At 47.3% G+C, this 22,935-nt stretch overlaps 1 protein-coding gene and 1 long non-coding RNA gene across 4 annotated transcripts; one reads left to right on the top strand and one right to left on the bottom strand.

Annotated features, from left to right (window-relative positions):
* The first annotated feature begins 2,041 nt into the window (after window positions 1–2,041).
* Window positions 2,042–6,828, top strand: LOC136538790 (uncharacterized). 3 transcript variants are annotated; one of them, XR_010779468.1, is made up of 4 exons: window positions 2,042–2,379; window positions 3,216–4,451; window positions 5,858–5,910; window positions 6,346–6,828. It is a non-coding gene; the product is annotated as an uncharacterized lncRNA (long non-coding RNA). The 3 variants fall into 3 exon arrangements; XR_010779467.1 differs by having other exon boundaries at window positions 3,216–3,957; window positions 5,858–6,828; XR_010779466.1 differs by having other exon boundaries at window positions 5,858–6,828.
* A 3,639-nt stretch (window positions 6,829–10,467) lies between these two features.
* On the bottom strand, window positions 10,468–10,848 carry LOC136461258 (secreted RxLR effector protein 161-like). The gene has a single exon (XM_066460628.1). The coding sequence runs from the start codon at window positions 10,846–10,848 to the stop codon at window positions 10,468–10,470; it is 381 nt and encodes a 126-aa protein (XP_066316725.1).
* Between the last annotated feature and the right edge of the window lie 12,087 nt (window positions 10,849–22,935).

The following is a 22,935-nucleotide window of genomic DNA, read 5'->3' as shown; positions in this document are numbered from 1 at the left end:
GGAAAAAGTCATACGACGTGACCAACTGAAAGCAATTCAAAAAACCATAGCAGGATTTCTTAATGACTAGGTCCTAAACCCCGCCGGCGAGTTCTACAATGACGTGAACGAAATATGAAAGCCAAACCAGATGGAGTGAATTTGTTATACCAAGAATATGATAGAATATACAATGCAAGCTTTATTTGTAATATATATATATATATATATATATGTATATATACATATTATATGTACATAAAATAACGTACAATATATATATATATATATGCATGTAATATATACGTTAGTTTCATACTTTAGTTTGTATAAAATGTTCGAACATTATAAACGTATAGAATACGTATATTATTAGCAGCGTAGAATGCGTATTCGAAACCTATTCGAAAACCAAAACGAATCATCAATTGCAAATAGAAACAAAAAAAATAAAAAAATAAAATCTTTAGTCCCAGTTGGTAATACCAACTGGGACTAAAGGGCCGGCCCACGTGGCCAGGCCGGGAGGCCTCTTTAGTCCCGGTTGGTATTACCACTTTTAGTCCCGGGCGCGAAACCGGGACTAAAGGAGGGGTCCTTTAATCCCGGATTCGTGCTCTCGATTCTAAAACCGAGACTGAAGGGGTTGAGAACCGAAAGTACAACCTGTTTCTTTACTAGTGCTTCCTATAAAATGGTTAGAGGCATGGTCCAGCATAGTAACAAAAGTGTCCAGCATAGTAACAAAAGTCCACCAGTAACAAGCCGAGTCATCGAGTCATAGGCTAATTCAAGCAAATATTCCTAATCCTTACATCCAAAAATCGTCCACCACAAAAGTCCACAGCTCTTGCACTCAGTCGTCAAGAAGCGTGACTGGACCTTTAGTAGTGATGGCCCAAGCTGGACATGATGTTTGGGGGCAACCAAGTAGTGAAGCATGTTAGTGTTCCACTCCTCAGTTTCTCCTAATTGCATTCCCTCACATATACCACAACACCGCTTTACCATCAGACATCTGACGCTAAAAATTATATTTGGCGATGGATGATCTGACGCTAAAGATAACTCAGAGACCATCTGACGCTAAATCCTCATTTAGCGATTTAGTGTCTATTGCTATAGGTATTCATATTTAGCGTTGAACTGTCTGTCGCTAAACATATGTATACCGTCCCTCTGTCTGTCGCTAAAAAATAAGTGGGCCCCACCTAGCTCAAGCGCGCCACTTACATTGAGCTCCTGCGCCCAGCTTACATCGACCTCGCGCGCATATTTTAGCCAGGCCACGTCGTACAGCGAAAACCCTAGCCCCCCAAATCTCAAATCCCAAATCCAGTGAAGTCATCCCGCCCGCCGCCCTCTTCCTCTCAAATGGCGCCCGCCCAAATCATGATGTTGGGATGACAGGTGGTGCAGACAGGGAGGCTGATGGTGGTGAGGTCATGGGGCTCACCGATGGTGACAGGTAGTTGACAACCTTTCCATTTGAGACCATTTCGATACCTAAAATTTAATATAATGTTAAAATTTAGGGACCTACAAATATAGATCTGAGCACTATATCATTTTTTACTTATCGTAATAATGTCAAATGAAGAAGTCATAAATTATAAAGTTGTAGATCTCTTTTTTCTACACAATTTATATATAATTTTTTTCTTCGTTCGAGTTTATATGTAAAAGCTATGGTTTTTTAAGGATCAGCTGGCAGATAAGGAAAAAAATTGAAAGAAAAAAACGATGAAATTAAACATACTTCAAATGTGATGATTCTTTTTCCTAAAAGTTTATAAAATCATGATCTATCAATTCATGGTGTTCTTACTATTTGTATTATTGTTTAATGGTCATTTCATCGTTTAAACGAATTTATATAAATTAAAGCAAAACGTTTTATTTTTTAGTGGGCTGCCCAATCTCCCGTTGGCCTGCACGGCCTGCTAGGCCACTGGACGTCCTCTGGCCATCCGATCGGATCGGACGATCCACGCCATCCCTCACCTGGTCAAAAACAGTACAGCCGGTGTCTCCAAAACCTAAATTCTATTTTCTCATCCCATCCTGCCTCCCTCACAAGCAGCGGGCGGAGCAACCTGGTGGCGGCGCGGCCCTCCCTGCGGGCGACCCAGAGATGCGCCAGGGTTCGGTGCGTCCGCACGACCTCCCCGCATCCCTCCACGCGCGCAATGCGGTCCTGACGGTGGCGCGACCCTCGTCGCAGGCACGGCCTCGATCCGGCTAAGGGCGGCGTGGAGGAGGCCTCTCAGCGGAGGCGGAGAGCGTCACTACACCACGCTGGCGGTTGTCTCCATGCCGGCGCATCTAGGGTTTCCTGGCGACTCGACCCCATCCCTCGAGGTCGACCTGGACTCTAGGAGCCCTTCCTGTCGAGTTGAGGTACTGCTGCTGCTCTCTCTTATTCCCAGATCTGTAGTACTGGAAAATAGTAGGTGTAAAGCTTTTGGTTTGATTTAGTGAATAAAAGATCGAGCTGAAGGATATGGATAATTAGTTCTCCCCTTTCATATCTGGTTAGCCTGTGTGACATTCCTGTCAATTTACCTTGGTTATATGTTTTATGTGTGACTGTTGCATAATCTCTTCATCTTGGCTACTGCAGTGTGAGTGCTTCTCTGAATCTCTGATTTACTGAGAGCACTATGCACCAGCCTAAATTATTACTTTACCGAATCAAGTAATCTTGTGTCAACTCTATGTACAGTGTGCCATTTTAGTATTTTGAGGTGATCTTGACTTTTAGACTTCTATTAAGTACAGTTACAATGCCTCATGCATTTTGGTTTTAATTCATAAGTCTAATTTGGAGCTCTGGCGGACTCCCTGGAATGGTGATTGTGTACTAGTGCTAGCAGTAGGAGTCTAATACTAATATTTCGGAACATTTGTTTTCAGTTAAGGCCTTTGGATTTTCTGCAAGCTACATTTTGGCAAGCACCATTAAAAGAAATTAGCACCTGCGTTCTACAATTCAAAGACAACACCTGCATTCAAACTCTAGTCTGGACTTGTGATTTGCGAATTTGATTTCCTGTACTACTCTGTTATCTACTATAGTACTCCTATACTCCTGTTCTTGACTGAAAACTAGAAGCCTATAAGGTGATGTATAATCGTCCTATCATAGTATCATGTATATGTATGTACTGAACTACCAATTTTGTGATTACTCAAGTCTCAGTAATACATTCATTTTTATTTGGTTTTATTTGCAGGTTCTGATCTTCTAGACTTGGAGAATGGACAATTCGAGTTGCTTCCAGTCCCATGTTTTTGAGGCGCCACGGCGAGGCGCGGCGCCCGACCCCCTTCACAACGCCTAGGCGACGCCATACACACATTTATTAGGCGCCATATGATCATCTTAATATATATGCTACTAAAATTCAGAAGCAAATCATACCTTAATATTGCAAGTCTTAGCATGTAATACCATAATAAATTAGCTACCAAGAGTGCTAGTGCACAACATAATAAAGTAGCAAAATAGCAAATCTGAAATCTCTCATCACTCAATAGCAACAAATTAGTTTCTAATATCATAATTGCTGGTAATGGAAGATGTACTCGCCATTGTGCTATTAGCTGTAACTGTAAAAACAAAGAACTAGAGCAGTTCCAGTCACCTCTCTGTAACAAAGCATGAGAGACAGGGAAAGAAACAGAGGAAGAGGGAAGGAAACAGAGGAAGAGGAGGGAAGCAGATGGCTGCAGAGGAGGGGAGGGAAAGCAGACTGCAGAGTACACGCCTCAAATATTTGGGAAAGCAGAGGAGGTAGGAGGGAAAGCAGAGGAGACGAGAGGCATACTAGGCGGAAGGGGAAGTACCCGACCAAGGCAAGGCAGAGCAGGTGCGGACGGATGTGCGGACTCGAGGCAGAGGCAGAGTCGCGATGTGCGAAGCAGGGGCGGCCGGCCGGTGGACTGGAGCAGAGGAGCAGCCAAGCGGAGCTCGAGGTAAGCCCGCCGCCTTCTCTCTTCCTCTTCCGGTCGCCCGGTCTTCCTGCCGCCTTTCTCTTTTCCTCTCCCCTCGATCTCAGTCGTGGCCGCGGGTAAAGGCCTCGCACGGTAAATTTCCCGCGCAGAAGGGCCTATCTACTTCCCGCGCGGTCAATTTCCCCCTGCGCAGTTGATTTCCCGCCGCGCAGCCACCGCGCAGTCGATTTCCTTTTGCGCGGTCGATTTCCCGCGACCGCGAGGGCCACGGTCTTTTAGCGCCCTTCCCCTCGCGAACTGGCATCCGGCGTCCGCGGCGAGCTTGTAGGCGTCCGCCCGACGCCAAACCAGTTCTAGGCGACGCCTAATGCGATTAAGCGGACGCCATACCACTCCAGGTCGTGGCGCCCCCGACGCCCAGCCCCTCTGCCACGCCTTGTCGCCTAGGCGACGACTAGGCGACGCCTCAAAAACATGGTTCGAGTCCTGCTTTGGCCAGCAATTGTTATTGGAAGGTAATTTGGAGCAGCTGGTTTTATTCTATTAAGTGGATCAGCAGGTTTTATTCTATTAAGTGGAGTAGCAGGTTTTCCATGTCCTGAACTATAAATGATCTCCATGAGCCCCAACAATCCAACTGTCATAATTGCGTATAATATTACTGCTGTTGTAAAACTTAGTGGACCTGATTCAAACATCCAGTTACAGAGAACCATATTTGTGCATGCTATTGTTAACATGTAATTCTTCATGAACTCAAACTACACCTGAGGACAAAGATTATGTTAGGCAATAGTTTAGAACCATGGTACTGTCACCTGAAAGCAAAACAGCCGCAATCTAATAACAATACTAACAAACATCAGGCCATGAATATTTCAGCCATAGACTACTATACATACACAGCTGCCTTAGCAGTTTACTGCACAAGGAATTGAACTTGAAACCTCTACAGTGAACAATCTTTAGATTAACTTGTGCTTTGTTTGTTCCTCTAGCCAGATATGTCATCTCAGTTAATGCATATGCTAGCACCTAAGCATTACTTAATTCATTCCTGTTGAGTGCTTGTCAGTTATTTTTGCAAGCTTGATTCTGTTCATACATGTTTTGCATAGCAGCATCTGCAACTAGCCTGGAATGATGCATAGGAATTTTTGTCTATTAGTCTCTCTTGCACTGAGCTTTATAGAATGCTTGCATGTGTGTTGACAGTAGCACTAGATCAATAGCAGCAAGTGCTTTATAGCCCCGAGCTCGCCTTCCTCGACCCGGGTTTTCCACATATCTCCCTTCGTTGTCTCCTCTCCCCAAATTGATATGGTTCCTTGATCTATGATGGCTGCAATTTCCTGTGAATTTCCCCAAACTAAGAACATAAAGGTCCTTTACCTGTAGGGATTTTGCTATGTGTGACTGGCTCCTATCATCTACATAGTACAAGTAGCTCATCTTCGCTGATAGTTTGATTCCCTTTTGACTCGATAACCTAGGTTTAGTTTCTATATGTTTCTGAGTGCATTCATTCCTTCGTTAGGCGTTATCAGTTAGTAGATCACTGGTGGATGCTAGAAATGTGGATAGGGTGCTTGATGTTTTCTGTATTTCACAGAACCTGAACTAACAAATTTAAAAAAAATCCTATTGAAAGTAGGCCTTTTAGAATTTATTTCAAAGGCTAGAAATGCCCGCAGGCTGCAGCTATATATATCCATATGCTTGAAGTATGTTGTGTTATGCCTGCAGGCTAGAAATGCCTACAGGTTGTATGCTTTAAGCAGTCTAGATATCATATTTTTGAAACGTATTACAGGTTTTTTCCAAGGTTCACAGAATCAACAGCACATGTAACTTATGGTAGTGACGTAGTGTCATCTAAGTGCATCAGCTGATTCTTTCAATTTTTTCTGTATTCTTTCAGATTGGAGGACCTTACCTGGCTGTATACCTCTAAGTGCATCTAAGTTCACTCCTGTGAGTTAATATGTTCTGAGTCCTGTTTATATATTAATTGCTTAGTTCCTTCTTGTTTGTATAAACTCATATGTGGGATACTATTGCTTAGGAAATACTCTAGGTCACTTTGTGGTTCTTATACCTCAATCCTTGCTTATTGATAAACCTGAGAACATAAACTGGGAAAGTTATGCAAGAGGTGCTGTTTATGCACTGTAGAATAGTGGATATGATCTAAGGAAGGTAACCCATCACAGTCCAGATTGTGAAAGGTCTTGATAGTTCAGGTATTATATGATCTAAGGAAGATAACTATTTCTTGTAGGGTATCATAGGATTGTAGAAATTCTGAGATAAAATTCTATATTTCTGAGAGAATGATAGAATTGTCACAATAATTTTTGATAAATTATTTACTCTTGTCATGTTTTTCAATTATCTTGCTGTTTTCAGTTAGATGGCCCTTTTTTCTGATACTTCAAGCTAATACTTGCGCCTTCTAAAGTTTACCACTACAATGAACTATGCTTCTTCTTATGCAAGAGTAGCAGCGGGTTGTCAGTCGCTAAAGAGTAGCAGCAAGTTGTCTGTCGCTATAAAAATTCAGTGCAACGGACTATCTGTCGCTAAAGATTTTTAGCGATAGGACTTACACCGTCTGCAGAAGTCTGTCGCTATAACTTTTTAGCATCAGATTGTCTGTCGCTGTAGCCGCTTTTAGCGTCAGACCATCCATCGCTAATCTTGGTGTTGTGGTGTAGTGCCAATCAGGTTGTCCCCTATGTCCAAGTTCAATCCTAAATTTTCAATTCAACTAGCTGAATTTATGGTTTATTTGTGCTGCAATTTGTAAACTTTTCCTAAATTACACAGCGAAAAGGAGTAAGACATTGAAGTCCATTTATTCTCATGTATGTTGTGTTTCCTATCATTAAATTTCACTGATAAAGTGTCTTATATTGCATCTCCTATTCACTTTCAATGTCTAAATTTTCGTGTATAGATTGAGGTTCGATTGCTATCATGTTTGATGTACAAATGCAAAATGTTTGTGGAATTGAAATATCTTCTGACTTGTGTTGTTCATGTAAACTATCAGATATGTGTGCTCATTATGAAAAATCTTAGGCTTGGAGTTTCGCCTGCTGTGCCACTGCTTGATGGCTTGGAGTTAGGTCTATCGCATTTACTCAATTATTTGTCGGAATACTTTCAGACATTGACATGTATACCAGGCAATTTCTTGTGAAAATGGAAGTAAGTTTACATAGGTGAACACCAATACAATTACAATCCTTACTCCAATATCTCCTAAGACCTAACTACAGTTTGATAAACTTTATTCATTATTAGGAGCTGCCTCGCGTATGTCGTTAGCCGACGCCTCCTATCCACCAAGTCTGTTCTTTCTCAAACCTGCTTTTAATCTGTAACAAAAAAAAAATGAAAAGAGGCCAGCTCAAAATAAGATTACATTAGTTCACCTATATATAGCCCGTAGTAATTCCCTATGCCTTGAATGACCCAACAATACCCCCACTCTTTTTTATCCCAATTGGACAGTTCCTGATCTTGAGATCAGTCATTGACTCGAAATTTCCACATGATATCCTATATTCCTAGTAGCAAGTTGTAGTGTTGTTTTATTCTAGCATATCATTACTTCTACTTCTCTAACCGATCTCAGATAATCTGAGCATTGATTAGCAGCAGCAAACCGACACCAATATGCGGACCCTCTGTGAGTTGCAATTGTGATTGTGAACCAGCAAGCCAGCGTAGATCCTACACTGGCTACACGGCATTTGACCAAAATCACAAGCTACTCACCTCCGCAGAACCAGGGGATTGCGACGGCGCACTGCCCTGGCGACGTAGAACACCTTGTCCAGGTTTATGTAGTCGAGGGAGCTCAAGTAGTCGCAGACGCAGGTAGCGTTGGCGATACCCCTCACTGTGGCACAGCAATGTGGTGATGGCTGCACCATGGGACCCTCATCCTGGACATAGCGGTAGCAGGTGCTCCGCAGGGCGACGATGTCGTTGTAGCAGGCTCCTTCCGCCGTTGGAGCTTCAGGTGTGGCAACGGCTGCGGCAGCCGGCAAGGAGCAGGAGGAGCGTTGCTGGCCAGGCTGCGGCTACAAGAGCTCAGCTGGTGGTGGTACATCATCTTGGTTAACCTACCTTCGATGGCTCAAACTCTCCCGAAAACCTCACTTGTTACTTGTTACTCCTGCTGCTGTTATATTGTGGAGTTACACTTGGTATTTATTTGCCCAATTGGCAGTTCTGAGTTTTTAAGAACTGTCGCAATGCAAATTTTATGAGCAAGTTTTCTGGCTGAGAGTCTGGTCAAGTCAGTGTGTTCATGCAAATGACGTTAGGTTTGAACCCTAAAATTATGTCATTCCTACCCTCGCCGCTACCATGTACCACTACCACAAGTCCCCAACACAAAGCATGCTTGGCCCCAGCATGTGGTTCTTCGTTAGGCGTCACATTGAGCTTCCAAAATGTTTGGCGTAAAAGTCAAGTAAATAAGAGAACTTTCAACCGTGCTGTGTCTGTGTCTAAGGAGAGCATGAATGATTATTCAACTATTGAGGTTTCCTTTTTATGCTGTTTGAAGTACTTTTTTTTATTGAAAGGCATGAGACCGTGCCAATTTCTATTTATAAAAGAAGAGGAGTTACATGGTTTGCTAATTTGGAAAGATTAGAAACCACTCGAGCGCAAAAGAAGGGTTGAAAAACTACTCTACCAAGGTGAGGTATAAGGTTCCCCGCAAAAAAAAAAAAAGGGCGAGGTGTAAGGCACCTCGCACCGCCATGAACCAAGCTCCTGCCTCTCCCTTATCTCGTTTAGAAGTGAAATGGTGGAAGCTTCCCTGTGCCTAAATACTCTTGCAATCCTCTCATTCCACGGTTCCCACACAACAAGCACGATTAGAGAACGAATTCCTTTCTTCGGGATCCCAGAAGTTTCCATCGGCGATGTCCACCATTTAAGCACATTGTCAGAGGGAGGCCAAGTGTTTGAGCATACTTGCGGGCAGGGTTTTTAATTTCAGGAATTGAAAAAATTCATCCACCCCCGATATTAACAAAATTCGTGAAATTCAGGCCAAAACTTTGCCAAATTTTTTTTGAGACTTGCACACCGTATAGTGACACAAAGGACAAGATGGGCTGCGTGTCCATCCCCATTGTGCAAGTCTGTCAGATGTCCAAATCCCTGTTGTGAAAAAAAGTTTGCATTTTGGCGGTCCCCAGGACTTCCAAAACAGTGTTTTAAAAGTGACTCACGATGAACCAAGGAACTGTGCCTTGTATGCCGAAGCTGTAGTGAACACCCCTCAAAGAAGCTGTAGTGAACAGATCATCTCTCCCATCCAATTCCAAGTGATTTCGTCGTTGACTCCATGCGTGAGTTGTACCTCCTGAAGTTCTGTTCTTTTATCAATTGCACCGTGATGTGTCCATGGATGTCCAAGCCTTGTAGCCAGGTAGTATTTTGCAAAACTGCTTGCACCGAGCGGTATTTCCTTCGTGATGCCCTTGAAGATTGTTGGTGCGACGTCTTGATGCCTTTGCCCATGCCACCAGGCTGGATGCCAGAATTTTGCCTTCCTTCTGTCCCCAACTGTTGTCGAAACAACAAAGAGTAACTTATCCACTTTTGTGTATGGGTTTCTTGAGCTGACCCACATCTCATTGGGAGATTTCCATTCCTGCCAAAGCCAACCTATGTTGGTCCCCAGATCGCCGGCACAGGGTGAGCCGACCAGTTCACCGTCGTTGCCGACCACACACACTACGGCTGGAGGTAGAAGAAGGGAGGAAGAACAGAGCTGCACACAAAGCACAAGCACCTAGCGTTGGCCGGAGCTCTGCAGAGGAGATGGCAAAACTGAACTCGTTCAACTTTATTGAGTTGCAGAGGGAAGCTATATATACAACTCTACTCATCTAATCCTAGTACACAAATATGCCAGGCTGCTATGCTGCTACAGTGACTACATGTGACAGCAAGGCTGATTTTGGCGTTTGCCCCTACTGTGGCTACAGTACGGCAGGGGAGCCTTTCGACGCCTGCCTGCCTCTGCCGCGGCTACAGTACAGCAGTAGGGGAGCCCTTTCGGCAGCCTGCCCCTTCTGCGAGTACAGGCACGGGAGCAGCAGATTACTTTATAATTCTTCCCTTAATCATGTTGCTAACCCTAGAACCTACACCATGCCGTTCATCTTCTTCAGCTATGTGAACCGAAGACGACCGAGTGGCTTGGTGAGGACGTCCGTGAGTTGCCGACCAGTTTCGACGAATTCGATGACGATCTGCCATCCATCGACATAGTCCCTGAGGAAGTAGAACTTGACGTCGATGTGCTTGCTCCGGTCGTGGAGAACCGAATTCTTCGCGAGGGCGATGGCAGGGCTGGTTGTCCCCCATCAATGCTGGTGGGTGAGCTTCCACACCGGTCAGCTCGCCTAGTAGCCGGCGCAGCCACACAGCTTGGCATGCTACTATGGCCGCCGCCACGTACTCTGCCTCACACGTGGACAGCGCCACCACCTTCTATTTCAGCGACAGCCATGAGATTGAAGTCAACCCGAGGAAGACGAGCACGCCAGAGGTGCTCCACCATCTGTCGATGTCCCCCGCCACGTCTACATCACTGAACACAGTGAGATACAGCCCACTTTTGCCGATCTTGGGGAAGACGATCACCTCATCCACCGTCCCCTTGACGTAGTGCAGCAGCCACTTCACCGCGGCCCAGTGATCATCTCGGGGATCCTCCATGAAGCGGCTGACATAGCCCACGATGAACACAATGTCTGGCCTAGTGTGGACTAGGTAGCGCAGACCGCCGATGATGCTCCAGTAGAGTGTTGCATCTACCTTCGCCACGGTACTGGCCTTCGTCAGCTTTAGCCACTCCTCTATCGGAGTCATGCACGGCTTGCACTCAGCCGTGCTGCTCCGCTCCAACAGCTTTGAGGCATATGCGCTCTGACCGAGCGTGAGCGCCTCCTTTCCCTATCTCACCTCGATGCCAAGGTAGTAGGAGAGTGCACCAAGATCACTCATTCGAAAAATGAGCCGCCATCTCGCGCTTGAAGCTATCGATATCCTCCGCACGCGCGCCGGTGATGATTAAGTCATCCACATACATGCCGACGATGAGCTCCTCCTTTTCCCGTCGCCACGTGTAGAGCGCGTGCTCGATTGCACACCGCGTGAACCCAAGTTCGCCCAGCATGGCGTCAAGCTTGGTGTTCCACGCTCGCGGGGTCTGTCGTAGCCTATAGAGCGCCATGCGTAGTCGAAGCACCCTGTGCTCTGCTCCCTTGATGGCAAAACCCGAAGGTTGCCTAACAAAGACCGTCTCTGCCAGCTCTCCATTGAGGAAGGCCGATTTTATGTCCAGGTGATGGATGCGCCAGTCCTTCACATGCTACCAAAGCCAACAGCAGTTGGATAGACTCCATGCGCGCTACCGGCGCAAAGACTTCCTCGAAGTCGATGCCCTCACGCTAGGATAAAGCCTCGGGCGATGAGGCGCGACTTGTGCTTGACAATGGCTGTCGCGCTTCGTCCCGCTTTACCTTGTACACCCACTTCAGGCCGATCAGACGACATCCTGGAGGTGGATCGACTGAGCTCCCAAGTCTCGTTTTCCTCGATCGCCTTCATCTCCTCTATCATCGTCCAGTCGCCAATTTGCATCACGCTCGGCCAGTGCGGACTTGGGTGGTTCCTCTGCACTGATGAGAAGCAGCTCTGGGTCATTGAGTAGCCTGATTCGCCAGGCCTGAGGACCCTATGCCACCGATGATGTCGTCCAGCCTGCGGAACCGCACCTCCTCACCATCGTGGAAGGCATCCACGAACTCAGTGATGTCGCTTGGAGGTGAGGCGAACTCGATCAGCGTCGATGGAGTCCCCTGTTCTGCCAGAGTGGTCGGCACAGCACCTAGAGTGCTCAGCACCCCAGTTGTAGTGCTTGACACTACTCCTTGACTACTCATCACCACTCCTAGAGTGGTTGGCACCACTATAGGAGTGCTTGGCACTAGTCTTGGAGTGGTCAACACCACTGTAAGACCTCTCGGCTCTGCTATGGGAGTGCTCAGCACCCATCCTAGAGTGGTCGACACCACTGTAGGACCACTCGACACCACTTCTAGAGTGCTTGGCACCCCTCTCGGAGTGCTTGGCACTGCCCCAGGAGTGCTCAGCTCTGTTGCTGGAGTGGTCGACACCTCCTCTCCAGCGTCTCCACCACCATGGATGACCAAGTGCTTGACGACGAAGGTGCTGGTGAAGCCACCAGCTTCCCTCATGCCCAGACTATCCTAGTCCCAGGCCGCCTTCTCGTCAAACACGATGTTGCACGAGACAACCACCTTGCCTCCGTGTGGGTCATAGAGCCGGTACGCCTTGGTACCTCCCTCGTAGCCTAGGATCACCATCGGTGTGCTCCTATCCTCTAGCTCGGTGAGGACTGACTTCGTCTTCCTGACATGGCTGATGTAGCCGAATGTCCGAAGGAAGGACACGCTCGGCTTGTGCCCATACCAAGCTTTAAACGGCGTCTTGCCCTTTAGGGCCTTGGTGGGCGCATGGTTGAGGATGAACACCACCGTGGTCAACGCCTCACCCTAGAACCTTACCGGCATGCTCTTGTCCTTCATCATGGATCGAGCCATGCCGACCATAGTTTGGTTCTGCCGCTTTACCATGCCATTCTGCTGTGGTGAGTATGGCGCGGTGTGGTGTCGCACCACATCCTGATCGTTGTTCGCCTAAACGGTCGTTTAGCCCATTTACACATCGTTTAAATGATACACGGTGGTACACCATTTTCGTTTAATCGGTTTTTTTACCGTTTAAACAGCCGTTTTCCCCGTTTAAACACCCGTTTTGCCCGAATAATGGGTTAAATGGTAGGTGACTGACTGTTTAGCATTTAGGATAACACTGCCTGATCCATGCAGTAAGCAGCGAATTCCACAGAAGTGAATTCGTTGCTGCGATCAGTCCGCAGCACACGCAGCTTCTTGCCGCTCTCCACCTCCTTACGTGCCTTGAACTTCTTGGCCGCCTCCACTGCCTCGTCCTTCCTTGTCAGGAGTTACAGCCACACATAGTGACTGTAATCATCCACGAGTAGGAGGAAGTACCGCCAACCACCGTTTGTGGCTAGCAAGATTGGCCCATAGAGATCGTCGTGGACGAGCTCGAGAGCGTCCGCCTCGCGATACTTGGTCGCCTTTGGGAACACAGCTCCTCTGCTTCCTGGCCAGGTAGCTGTCATATAGCTCGCCTCCGTGCTTGATGTGGGGCAGCCGTCGAACCATCTTCTCTAGTCGACCGAGCGCGTCAATGCTGAGATGGCCAAACCAGGCATGCCACAACCACGACTCCTCGATGTGCCATGCTGCCAGGCACACCGGCTTCTCCACCTTCAAGTTGAGCAGGTACAATCGATTACGTGAGCGTTTTACCTTCACAAGAAGACACCGCTCCTGATCTTGAATCTTCTATATTCCGCTTTCGATCAGTACCTCGCATCTGTGCTCGTCTAGCTGCCCAATGCTGATGATGCTTGAACATAGTTGTGGGATGTACTACACATCTGTCAACGCATGGTGCTCACCATTTTGGCACCTGAAGATGATGGTGAGGCGCCCTCGGATCACCACCGTTGAGCCGTCATCGAACTTCACCGTGCCGGTCATGTTACCATCGAGCTCGGAGAAGGCTTCCTTGGAGCCCATCATGTGGTTGCTAGCGCCGGAGTCCAGGTACCATCGCTGCTCCTATTCACTGCCCACACGTCCGAGGTGGACTTGGGCACGTGGTTCATCGAGGTTGACAGCCTTCAGAGCCTTGTCGTGCCCTTTCACCTCCATCACCTCTCCCTTTTCCTTGGCCTCAATGTCATGCAGTGCACAGAACATCGCCATCAAGAGAGTGGACTCATCATCCTCATTAGCCTGCGCTAAATAAGCCTCAGCCTCCTTCTCCTTCTTGCGATTTGGGCACTCCTTTGCCTAATGGCCTGTCTTCCCATGGTGCCGACAAGCGTTGGAGTCGACCTTCTTCTCCTTCTTCTCCGAAGAAGCCTTGCCGCGGCGCTTGCCGTCGCCACCGTGGCTAGAGGAGGCTTCCCCAGACTTCTTCTAGGCAACCCACTCCTCCTCTATCAGCAGTAGCTTGCCACTGTCCGTTGTTGCTGTGGCCTGATCCATGCGCTCGTCCACCGCCCGTAGACGACCTATCACATCCTCAATGGTGAGGGTGGACAAGTCCAACATCGTCTCTATGGAGAGAGCGATCTAGATGTACTTCACTAGCATGGAGTGGAGGTACATGGAGACCGCCTTTTCTTCGTCGATGGTGACACTATGGCTCCTCAGCTTGCTGATGAGCAACTGCAGGCGGAGGGAGAAGTCCTCCACTGACTCACCATCCTTGAACTTGAGGGTGGCGTATGCCTGCTTTAGCAGCTTGGCCATCGCCTTCTTTATGTGGTCAGAGCCAACACGCATCGCTACAATGGCCTCCCATGCTCCTTAGCAGAGTTCTTCACCCCCAACGGCTCCCTGTACTCCATTGGCACAGTAGCAAGGATAGCCTCCAATGCTGACATGTTGTCTTCTTTGTTGTCGGTGCCCTTGTTAATGGCATTCTAGAGCCATCAGGCTCTGAGCTTGACCTTCATGGTCACCGCCCACTCACCATAGTTGGTGCGAGTCAGCGTCAGCCAACTGGTGCCGCTGACCTTCCGCACCATATGCACGACAACCTCCTCTTGTGGCTGGACAGCCACAGCAGCACTGCTGCTGTCGCCCATCTCCAAACCATCCATCATCGTCAGCGGTTAGTCCGGCGACGATGCTTGGATGGCTCTGATACCACTTGTTGGTCCCAAGATCTCCGGCATGAGTAAGCCGACTGCTCACCGTCGTTGTCGACCACACACACTATAGCTGGAGGTAGAAGAAGGGAGGAAGAACAGAGTGCGCGCACACACACAACATAACACTAGCATTGGCCGGAGCTCTACAGAGGAGATGGCAAAACTAAACTCACTCAACTTTACTGAGTTACAGTGGGAAGCTATATATACAACTCTACCCATCTAATTCTAGTACACAAACATGTTAGGCTGTCATGCTGCTACTGTGACTAGATGTGACAGCAGGGCTGACTTTGGTGCCTGCCCCCGCTGTGGCTACACTACGGCAGGGGAGCCTTTCGACGCCTAGCCCTGCCGCGGCTATAGTACAGTAGTAGGGGAGCCCTTTTAGCGTCTACCTCTACCACGCGTACAGACGAGGGAGCAGCAGATTACTTTACAACCTAAACGTAGACTCTCGCAAATTTATCAAGATCCAGAAGACCGATGCCCCCAAGTTTCGGTGGCCGATAGGATCTAGGCCAATTTACTTTACAGTTACCTCCTGTGGAGCTCCCTCTCACCTACCTAGAAAAATTTCTTTCTATCTCTATCTAGGATATCCATGACCTCTCTTTTTTTGGGAGGGGGGTAGAGCAGTAAAGAAGTACACCAATTGTGATGTCAGCACAGATTTGACAAGGATTCCCCTTCCTGATGCTTTGTCCAAGAGTGGTTGGAAATCAACCTTTTGTAGTTTGTGTACTGAGAGTGATAAGTGAAAGGATCAAGATGCCCAAAAGGGGGGTGAATTGGGCTAATTCTAAATTTCTTTGCAATAATTAAACTCTACGGTTAGGCCAATTAACCCCTTGTGCCTAGAAAGTGTTTCTATTGATCTAACGCATAAAAGTTTAGCACCCTAAGTTCCAATCCTACTCTAGCATGGCAATTCTAGGAATGTAAATGACAAGAATTGAATTGCTCAAAGTAAATGCTCAAAGTAAAGAGAGAAGGAGGAACGCGGTGATGTTTTATCAAGGTATCGGAGAGTCGCCACTCCCCACTAGTCCTTGTTGGAGCACCCGCGCAAGGGTGTAGCTCCCCCTTGATCCGCGTAAGGATCAAGTGCTCTCTACGGGTTGATTCTTCGACATTCCATCGCGGTGAATCACCCACAACCGCTCACAACTTGAGTTGGGTCATCCATAAGCACCGCAGGATGATCACCAATCTCCCAATCACCACCAAGCCGTCTAGGTGATGGCGATCACCACGACTAACAAGCATGAACTCTCACTTGACCACGACAAGCCTAATGAGAAGGGTGGATGCACACTTTGCTACTCTTGATCTCACTAATGAGGGCTCTCTTTGGGATTCTCAAATATCTATCACCTCACTAGAACCTTGCTCTTCATGGTACTCTCAAAGGTGTTTCTCAGCTGTTGAAATGAGCTAAAGTACCCCCACACACGAATGGAGGAAGTATTTATAACATGGGCTAAAAACGAACCATTATGTGCCTCTGCGGGGTGACTGGATGCTCCGGGGATGTTTTTACCGGACGCGCTGGTCAGTTCATCCCGAACTCCAGTGTTTACAGTGTGACCGGACACTAGCCAGCGTCCGGTCAACACTGACCGGTCGCGTCCGATCATGATTTTCTCTCTCTAGAACCTTACTGGAGTCGACCGGACGCTGGCCCTCAGCGTTCGGTCACTTCACCTCTCAGTGTCCGGTCACTTTCAGATGACTTCACTTTGATCAAATGAACTGACCGGACTCTACGCCAGCGTCTGGTCACACTGAAGCTAGCGTCCGGTCAGTATTTGACCCTCCATTCACTTCCACGTTTCGAAAGTACGTGAATGAAGTTTACTCCAATAGATCTAAGGGCTTTTTAGGAGCTACCTAGTGCTAGGTTTAGCAAGTGTGCACCACACCTAACCCACTAGACTCACCTAGGTCAAGCTACCCATCCATACCCCACTTAATAGTATGGCCAAAGGAAAAATAAAGTCCTAAACTACTCTAAGTGTCTCTTCAACTCCAATCGACACTTAGAACTAGTCCATCCTTAACCTTGTCGTTCATCCTTTGAAAACCGAAACAATTTTCATTGTAGGGGCATGACCACCATGATAGCCCAATCGATCTCCATTACCATGACCTAACTTAATTGCCTCTATAAAACATATGTTAGTCATAGTAATCACGTATTGTCATTAATCATCGAAACCCAACTAGGGGCCTAGATGCTTTCAATCTCCCCCTTTTTGGTGATTGATGACAATACTACCTCGATTATGTGAAAGAGTTGAGGTTTTTGACATGCTTGGTTCATATAAGCTTTTGATAATAAGAACAAGAGAGTTAGGCAAGCTTATATGACCCAAGCCTACATGATGTACTCAAAAGATATGAAATAAGAATGAGTACAAGTAATAAAGTTCATTTGCATCAGAGTAAAATGCGGAAGCAAAGCAAATGAGCACAGCACAAGTGATATGACATGTAAATAATTCAAAGTAGAAAGCACACATGTCATATATCATGATCATGTAGATATCACTATCACATAAATATAGTTTGATGCATAAAAGTAAACACACACATGCATAATAGTGTATCACACATAAAACTCCAAATGTAATAGATAGTCTAAGTAAACTAAGCTCCCCGTAAGTCACTCCTCCTAAGTCTAGCATACTCGATCCCTCTCCCCCTTTGGCGTCAAACACCAAAACCTAAGGGTCAGTCAGCGGGGCTGCAGTAGACGAGTCGGGCACTGAGGTACGAGGAGCAAGCTGAAACTGAGTGCCATCATCATCCGAACTAGAGCTCTAAGCTGTCTGACCCTCTGTAGCTAGAAGCGACATTGAAGCGATCTGGGTCGGATCAACAACTAGTACTGCTATAGACTGTGCAGGTATGACTGGAGCAGCTGGCTCTGATGATGCCACTGAGGAAGGGAACGTCTCTGTAGTCCCGGTAATAGGTGCAACTATAGAGGGACCTGGGACATGCAAATATGGTGGAGTAGGCTGCCCTATCAACTCACTGAATGTCACTCCAAGACTCCTAGAGACTGAAGTATCTAACACTAGTAGTGAGAAAGTCTGAGCCGGTGTGAAACCCGTCTAGAGAGGTGTGAACTGTGGGGCTAACATGGGTGAAGCAAATCATTGGGACACCTACTCTATAGGTGAAGCAAACTATGCTGGTGGCTGTCCCTGACTCTGAAGCCCACTGGGCTGTAACGCTGGAGTCATAGAAGTGGTGGCAGGCTGACCAAGCTGGGGTGAAGGCTATGGCGGTGGAACCCCAATAGCTATCACTACATGCTGCATAAATCCAAGGAGCTGCTACTGCATGAGGAGCTGCTGCTGCTGCTGTATGGCCTGCTGCTGCCATTGAAACTCATCCTGTTGAGCCTGGAACTGTGCAAAAGTAGCGGCGGTCTCCTAAGCCTGGCGAGCCTGATCCTGCCTCATCCGCTCAAGTATGGCAAGTAGAGTGAGGTCAGTCTACGGTGTAGATGGAGCTGAACTAGAGCTACCGGCCTCATGATCATGTCGTCGTGGAGGCATCTGAGGAATATCACGGTAGTCCTTATCTGAGCTGTCACTGGGGTCGCTCTCGACCATCCGCTCCTGCTGAGCATCTAACTGCTCCTCCTCAATAGCTGCTATGCCCTTGATAGTATCATCCTGCTGGGCTACAGTCTCTGGCACCTCTAGACGACGGCGCGGCTGGCTAGGTGCAGTCAGTGTACTATGGCGGATCATCTAAGTCAAGTTATATATAGGGAATTCTGTCGTAGCACCACTGTACTCAGCTAGCATCTCAGGCGTCCTCACTATAACTACCCTATGAATAAGAAACATGATCCAATGGGCATAGGGCAACTGTTGGTGACCTCTGAACCCCTCAACAATAGTATCCTCCATCTCTGATAGAAGGAGATCCCAAATATCAAACACTATTTGCTGCATTAGACAGTTCATTAGCCATAATTGTATGCGAGTCAAGCCCTCGTGATACCTCATCCTTGGAAGTAGTGTCCTACTCATAATGGCATCAAGCGCTCTAGTAGTGGGAGTGAGATCACTGGGTGTCCTGCTAGACCCTCACCGAATGGCTCTGTGAAGCAGTGGCGGACTAGATCTGTAGGGGACACCATCCCACCATGAGGACATCTGGGGGCGCTGTCTATCCATAGCAAACCACAAGTAGCCAGACGGGCTGCTCCTGAAGCCTAAGTATCTCTCTGATCCTAGTGCTCGTCAGCCTATAATCTCTGCCACTGAATGCAAAGTGTATGAATCTATGCTGCGGGTCAATCCAGAGAGAAGCATAGAACTAATGGACCCAAGATGGAACATATAAGCTTGTCTGTTCAAGTAAATCTGTCAGCCCTGGTAGGTAAGAAAGGTAGGGGCAAATGTGCTCTCCAGCTACTGCAACAATAGACTCTATGTTGCACACCCTCTGAGATCTGAAAATAGCTCCACTGTTAAGATATGCATTGTAGAAGTCCTCCTACAGTAGTGTGTAGAAGCCCTCTGATGCACGCTCATCTCGCCTCAGCGGAAACCACTGCTCAAAGTCCACAAATCTAAGCTGTTGCACCTGCTTGGCCGTGGTAGCCCTCAGATCTAGATGAGTCACTAGAGGCGGACCCTATGGTCTGGGTGGTGGACGAGAACCCCTCCGCTGTGTATCTACCCTCGGTGTGACTAGAGCACGAGTACGACTAGAGCGGCGAAGCTATGGCTGAGGTGCCTACTCTATCTCCTCAGCCTGCTGTCCCTCCAGAGTCTGCTCTGCTACCTATGGCTCCTGCTGTGACTCCCCTAAGACTAACTCTCATCCAAGACAACTCACTATCCCGCAACCATGATAGTCCCAGCTGGACCACCATGACGGCGCTCAACCTGCTCTAGTGCATCCCTCGTAGATGGAGAGAGCTGATCTACGATCTAGACTCCACTCCTAGCACCTCCTGCCTTTGCACGCTCTGCTACTGCTGCAATTGTGGCTGCTCTAGCTATGTCTGCATCTAGATACTTCGGCTTCTTTGTTGCAAGTTTCTTCGTCGCCTTGCCTTTTGGATCTGTAGGCAAGCAAGGCGGGTGTCTCGGATCCTCATCACCAGGACCACCTCCAACATTCTTGATGCGAACCATCGATTGGATCTGAAAAGAACAACTACCACTAACAAGAAACAACTATCAACTGTCACTTTCGAGGCTTGGCCTCGATCCGTACTTACGAGCTTGGCCCCGAGTTGACTGACAACTACAAATAGGACCTCAACGATACTGACTCACTGCATAATAGAATAGAGGATATACAGATAATCTTAATTATTCATCTAGAGATATGAAACCCTAAGAAAGCAAGCAATTAGGTACGAAATTGAATCAAGGGCTTGCTACCTGACGAACCGACGATCCGAAGAGATGAGAAGCGACACGCGGGGAACCACCGAATTGTCTAGGGTTAGAGTTTCAGCTCAATGAAAATCGGTGACTGAGATGATGTGGAGGAACTGACTTAGGGCACGAGCTCAGCGGCTAGGGTAGAGGCATGAGCGGTGCAGCATAGGAGCGGTGCTATGGCTGTGGTGCTCGGCGGTGGCTCGGGCAATGGAGGAGTGGGGAGGCTGGTCACGGCAGCTTGAGCAGTGGAGGCATGGGGAGGCTAGTGCGGTAGCTCGGGTGGAGGCGCGCGGCGTGGAGGCACGATAGGCGGTGGCGCGTGGCGCGGAGGCACGACGGGCGGCGACGTGGGCGCGGATGTGCGAGCGGCGGCGCTGGGACGCTACGGCGATGTGGGCAGCGACGGCGTGTAGGCACGACGCGGTGCGGGCGGCGCAGGGAGCGGCAGTGCAGTGTGCGGCTGCTGGTGGTGCGGGAGCGAGGCGGCGATGTCGGCGCAGTTGCGGCGTTAGGTCAAACGGTGCTGCGATTAAATAGTGGCCCCCAACATGACGGGAAAGGAAACAGAGAAAAGAGATTGAATCCCGCATGTTTTGAACTGACCGGATGCTCCAGTGGCAGCGACCGGACGCTGCCACCCAGTGTCTGGTCGATTCCAGAGAGGTCCAAACCCCTAGAATCGTGACTGGATGCGTCCGGTGAACCCCGACCGGACACAGCCAGAGTCCGGTGCAAGCTGTCTCCTTCGTCTTCAATCGTCTGGATGCTGAGCCACCATCTGACTAGATGCTGGGAGAACACTGTTTCAGCGTCCAGTCACTCCTTCATAGCAGGTTCACCTCCTGTGAACTGACTGGACGCTGGACATCAGAGTCCGGTGCAGCGTCCGGTCACTCTTTTTCTAGCAAATCTTCAAAGTCCTTCATGCTGCCTGTTCCCAATCAAGTCCCAACTCTAATAAGATCCAAATAAACACCAATTGGGATTGATATGAGTGACCTCTCTCAAACCCTCATGTTTTTTAAAAATATTTTGCCTTAGGCTATTATTCTTTTTATGAAAATAGGCAATTAGAGGGCAATTGAAGATAAATGATAAAACAACATTCATGCATATACAATGCAATACTTGAAGATAAATCTAGTTGCTTGTCAAGTTTGATCCAAGGTTAAGCTTCTTCACATGCTTTACGACAGTTATCTTAACCATGTTAGACAAGCCCTATATGCATTACCAAAAATTAAGCATGTTGTATATTACAATGCAATGCAAGGGACAACACAAGCTCATTTTTTAGTGAAGTTACTAAAATCAAGAACATTGAGCTCATTCCGCAATCGACAAAAAGTCGCCTCATCTAGCGGTTTAGTGAAGATATCCACCAATTGATCCTCGGTCCTTACACCTTCTAATGAAATATCATTTTTAGCAACATGATCTCTATGAAAGTGATGGCAGATATCTATGTGCTTGGTGCAAGAGTGTTGAACCAGATTATTTGCAAGTTTTACCGCACTTTCATTGTCGCACAAAAGAGGTACTTTTTCTAGGACTACACCATAGTCTAGCAAAGTTTGTTTCATGTAAAGTATTTATGCACAACAAGCACCCGTGGTAATGTATTCCGCTTCGGCGGTGGACAAAGCCACACAATTTTACTTCTTGGAGGACCAAGACACAAGTGATCTACCAAGCAAATGGCACCCTCTGGATGTGCTTTTTCTATCAACTTTGCAACCGGCATAATCTGAATCGGAACAGCCAACTAACTCAAATATAGCTCCTTTGGGATACCAAAGGCCAATGCTTGGTGTGTGCTTAAGATACCTAAGGATTCTTTTTACGGTAATTAAATGAGTTTCCTTAGGATTAGCTTAAAATCTAGCACACATACACACACTAAACATGATGTCGGGCCTAGATGCGGTTAAATATAGCAAACTACCAATCATAGAGCGGTAGAGAGTTTGATCAACCGTGTTACCTCCCTCATCTAGGTCGAGATGTCCATTAGTTGGCATTGGTGTCTTGATTGGCTTATATTCATCCATCTTGAATCTCTTGAGAAGATCATTGGTATATTTCTCTTGAGAGATGAAAATTCCTTTTCTCATTTGTTTGACTTGAAAACCAAGAAAGAATGTAAGCTCTCCAATCATTGACATCTCGAACTCCTTTGACATCAATTCACCAAACTCTTTGCAAGAATCTTCATTTGATGATCCAAAGATGATATCATCAACATACACTTGACAAATGAAGATATGCCCATCAAGCTTCTTGGTGAATAGTGTAGTGTCGACCTTCCCGATGGTGAAGCCCTTCTCAATGAGGAAGTCCCGAAGGCGCTCATACCAAGCTCTTGGGGCTTACTTAAGCCCATATAATGCCTTAGATAACCTATAAACATGATTAAGATATCTAGGGTCTTCAAACTCGGGAGGTTGATCAACATAGACTAGTTCATTAATAAAGCCATTTAAAAATACACTTTTCACATCCAATTGATATAGTTTCATTTTATGATGTGATGCATATGCAAGGAGGATATGAATGGCTTCTAGTCTTGCAACCGGTGCAAAGGTCTCTCCAAAATCTAATCTTTCAACTTGAAAGAACCCCTTTGCAACTAGTCTTGCCTTGTTCCTCACAACTACGCCTCAATTATCTTGCTTGTTGCGGAACACC

Source organism: Miscanthus floridulus, chromosome 1 (assembly GCF_019320115.1).
Source record: "Miscanthus floridulus cultivar M001 chromosome 1, ASM1932011v1, whole genome shotgun sequence".
NCBI classification, from domain to species: domain Eukaryota; kingdom Viridiplantae; phylum Streptophyta; class Magnoliopsida; order Poales; family Poaceae; genus Miscanthus; species Miscanthus floridulus.
This window is presented reverse-complemented; position numbering and strand designations above follow the sequence as displayed.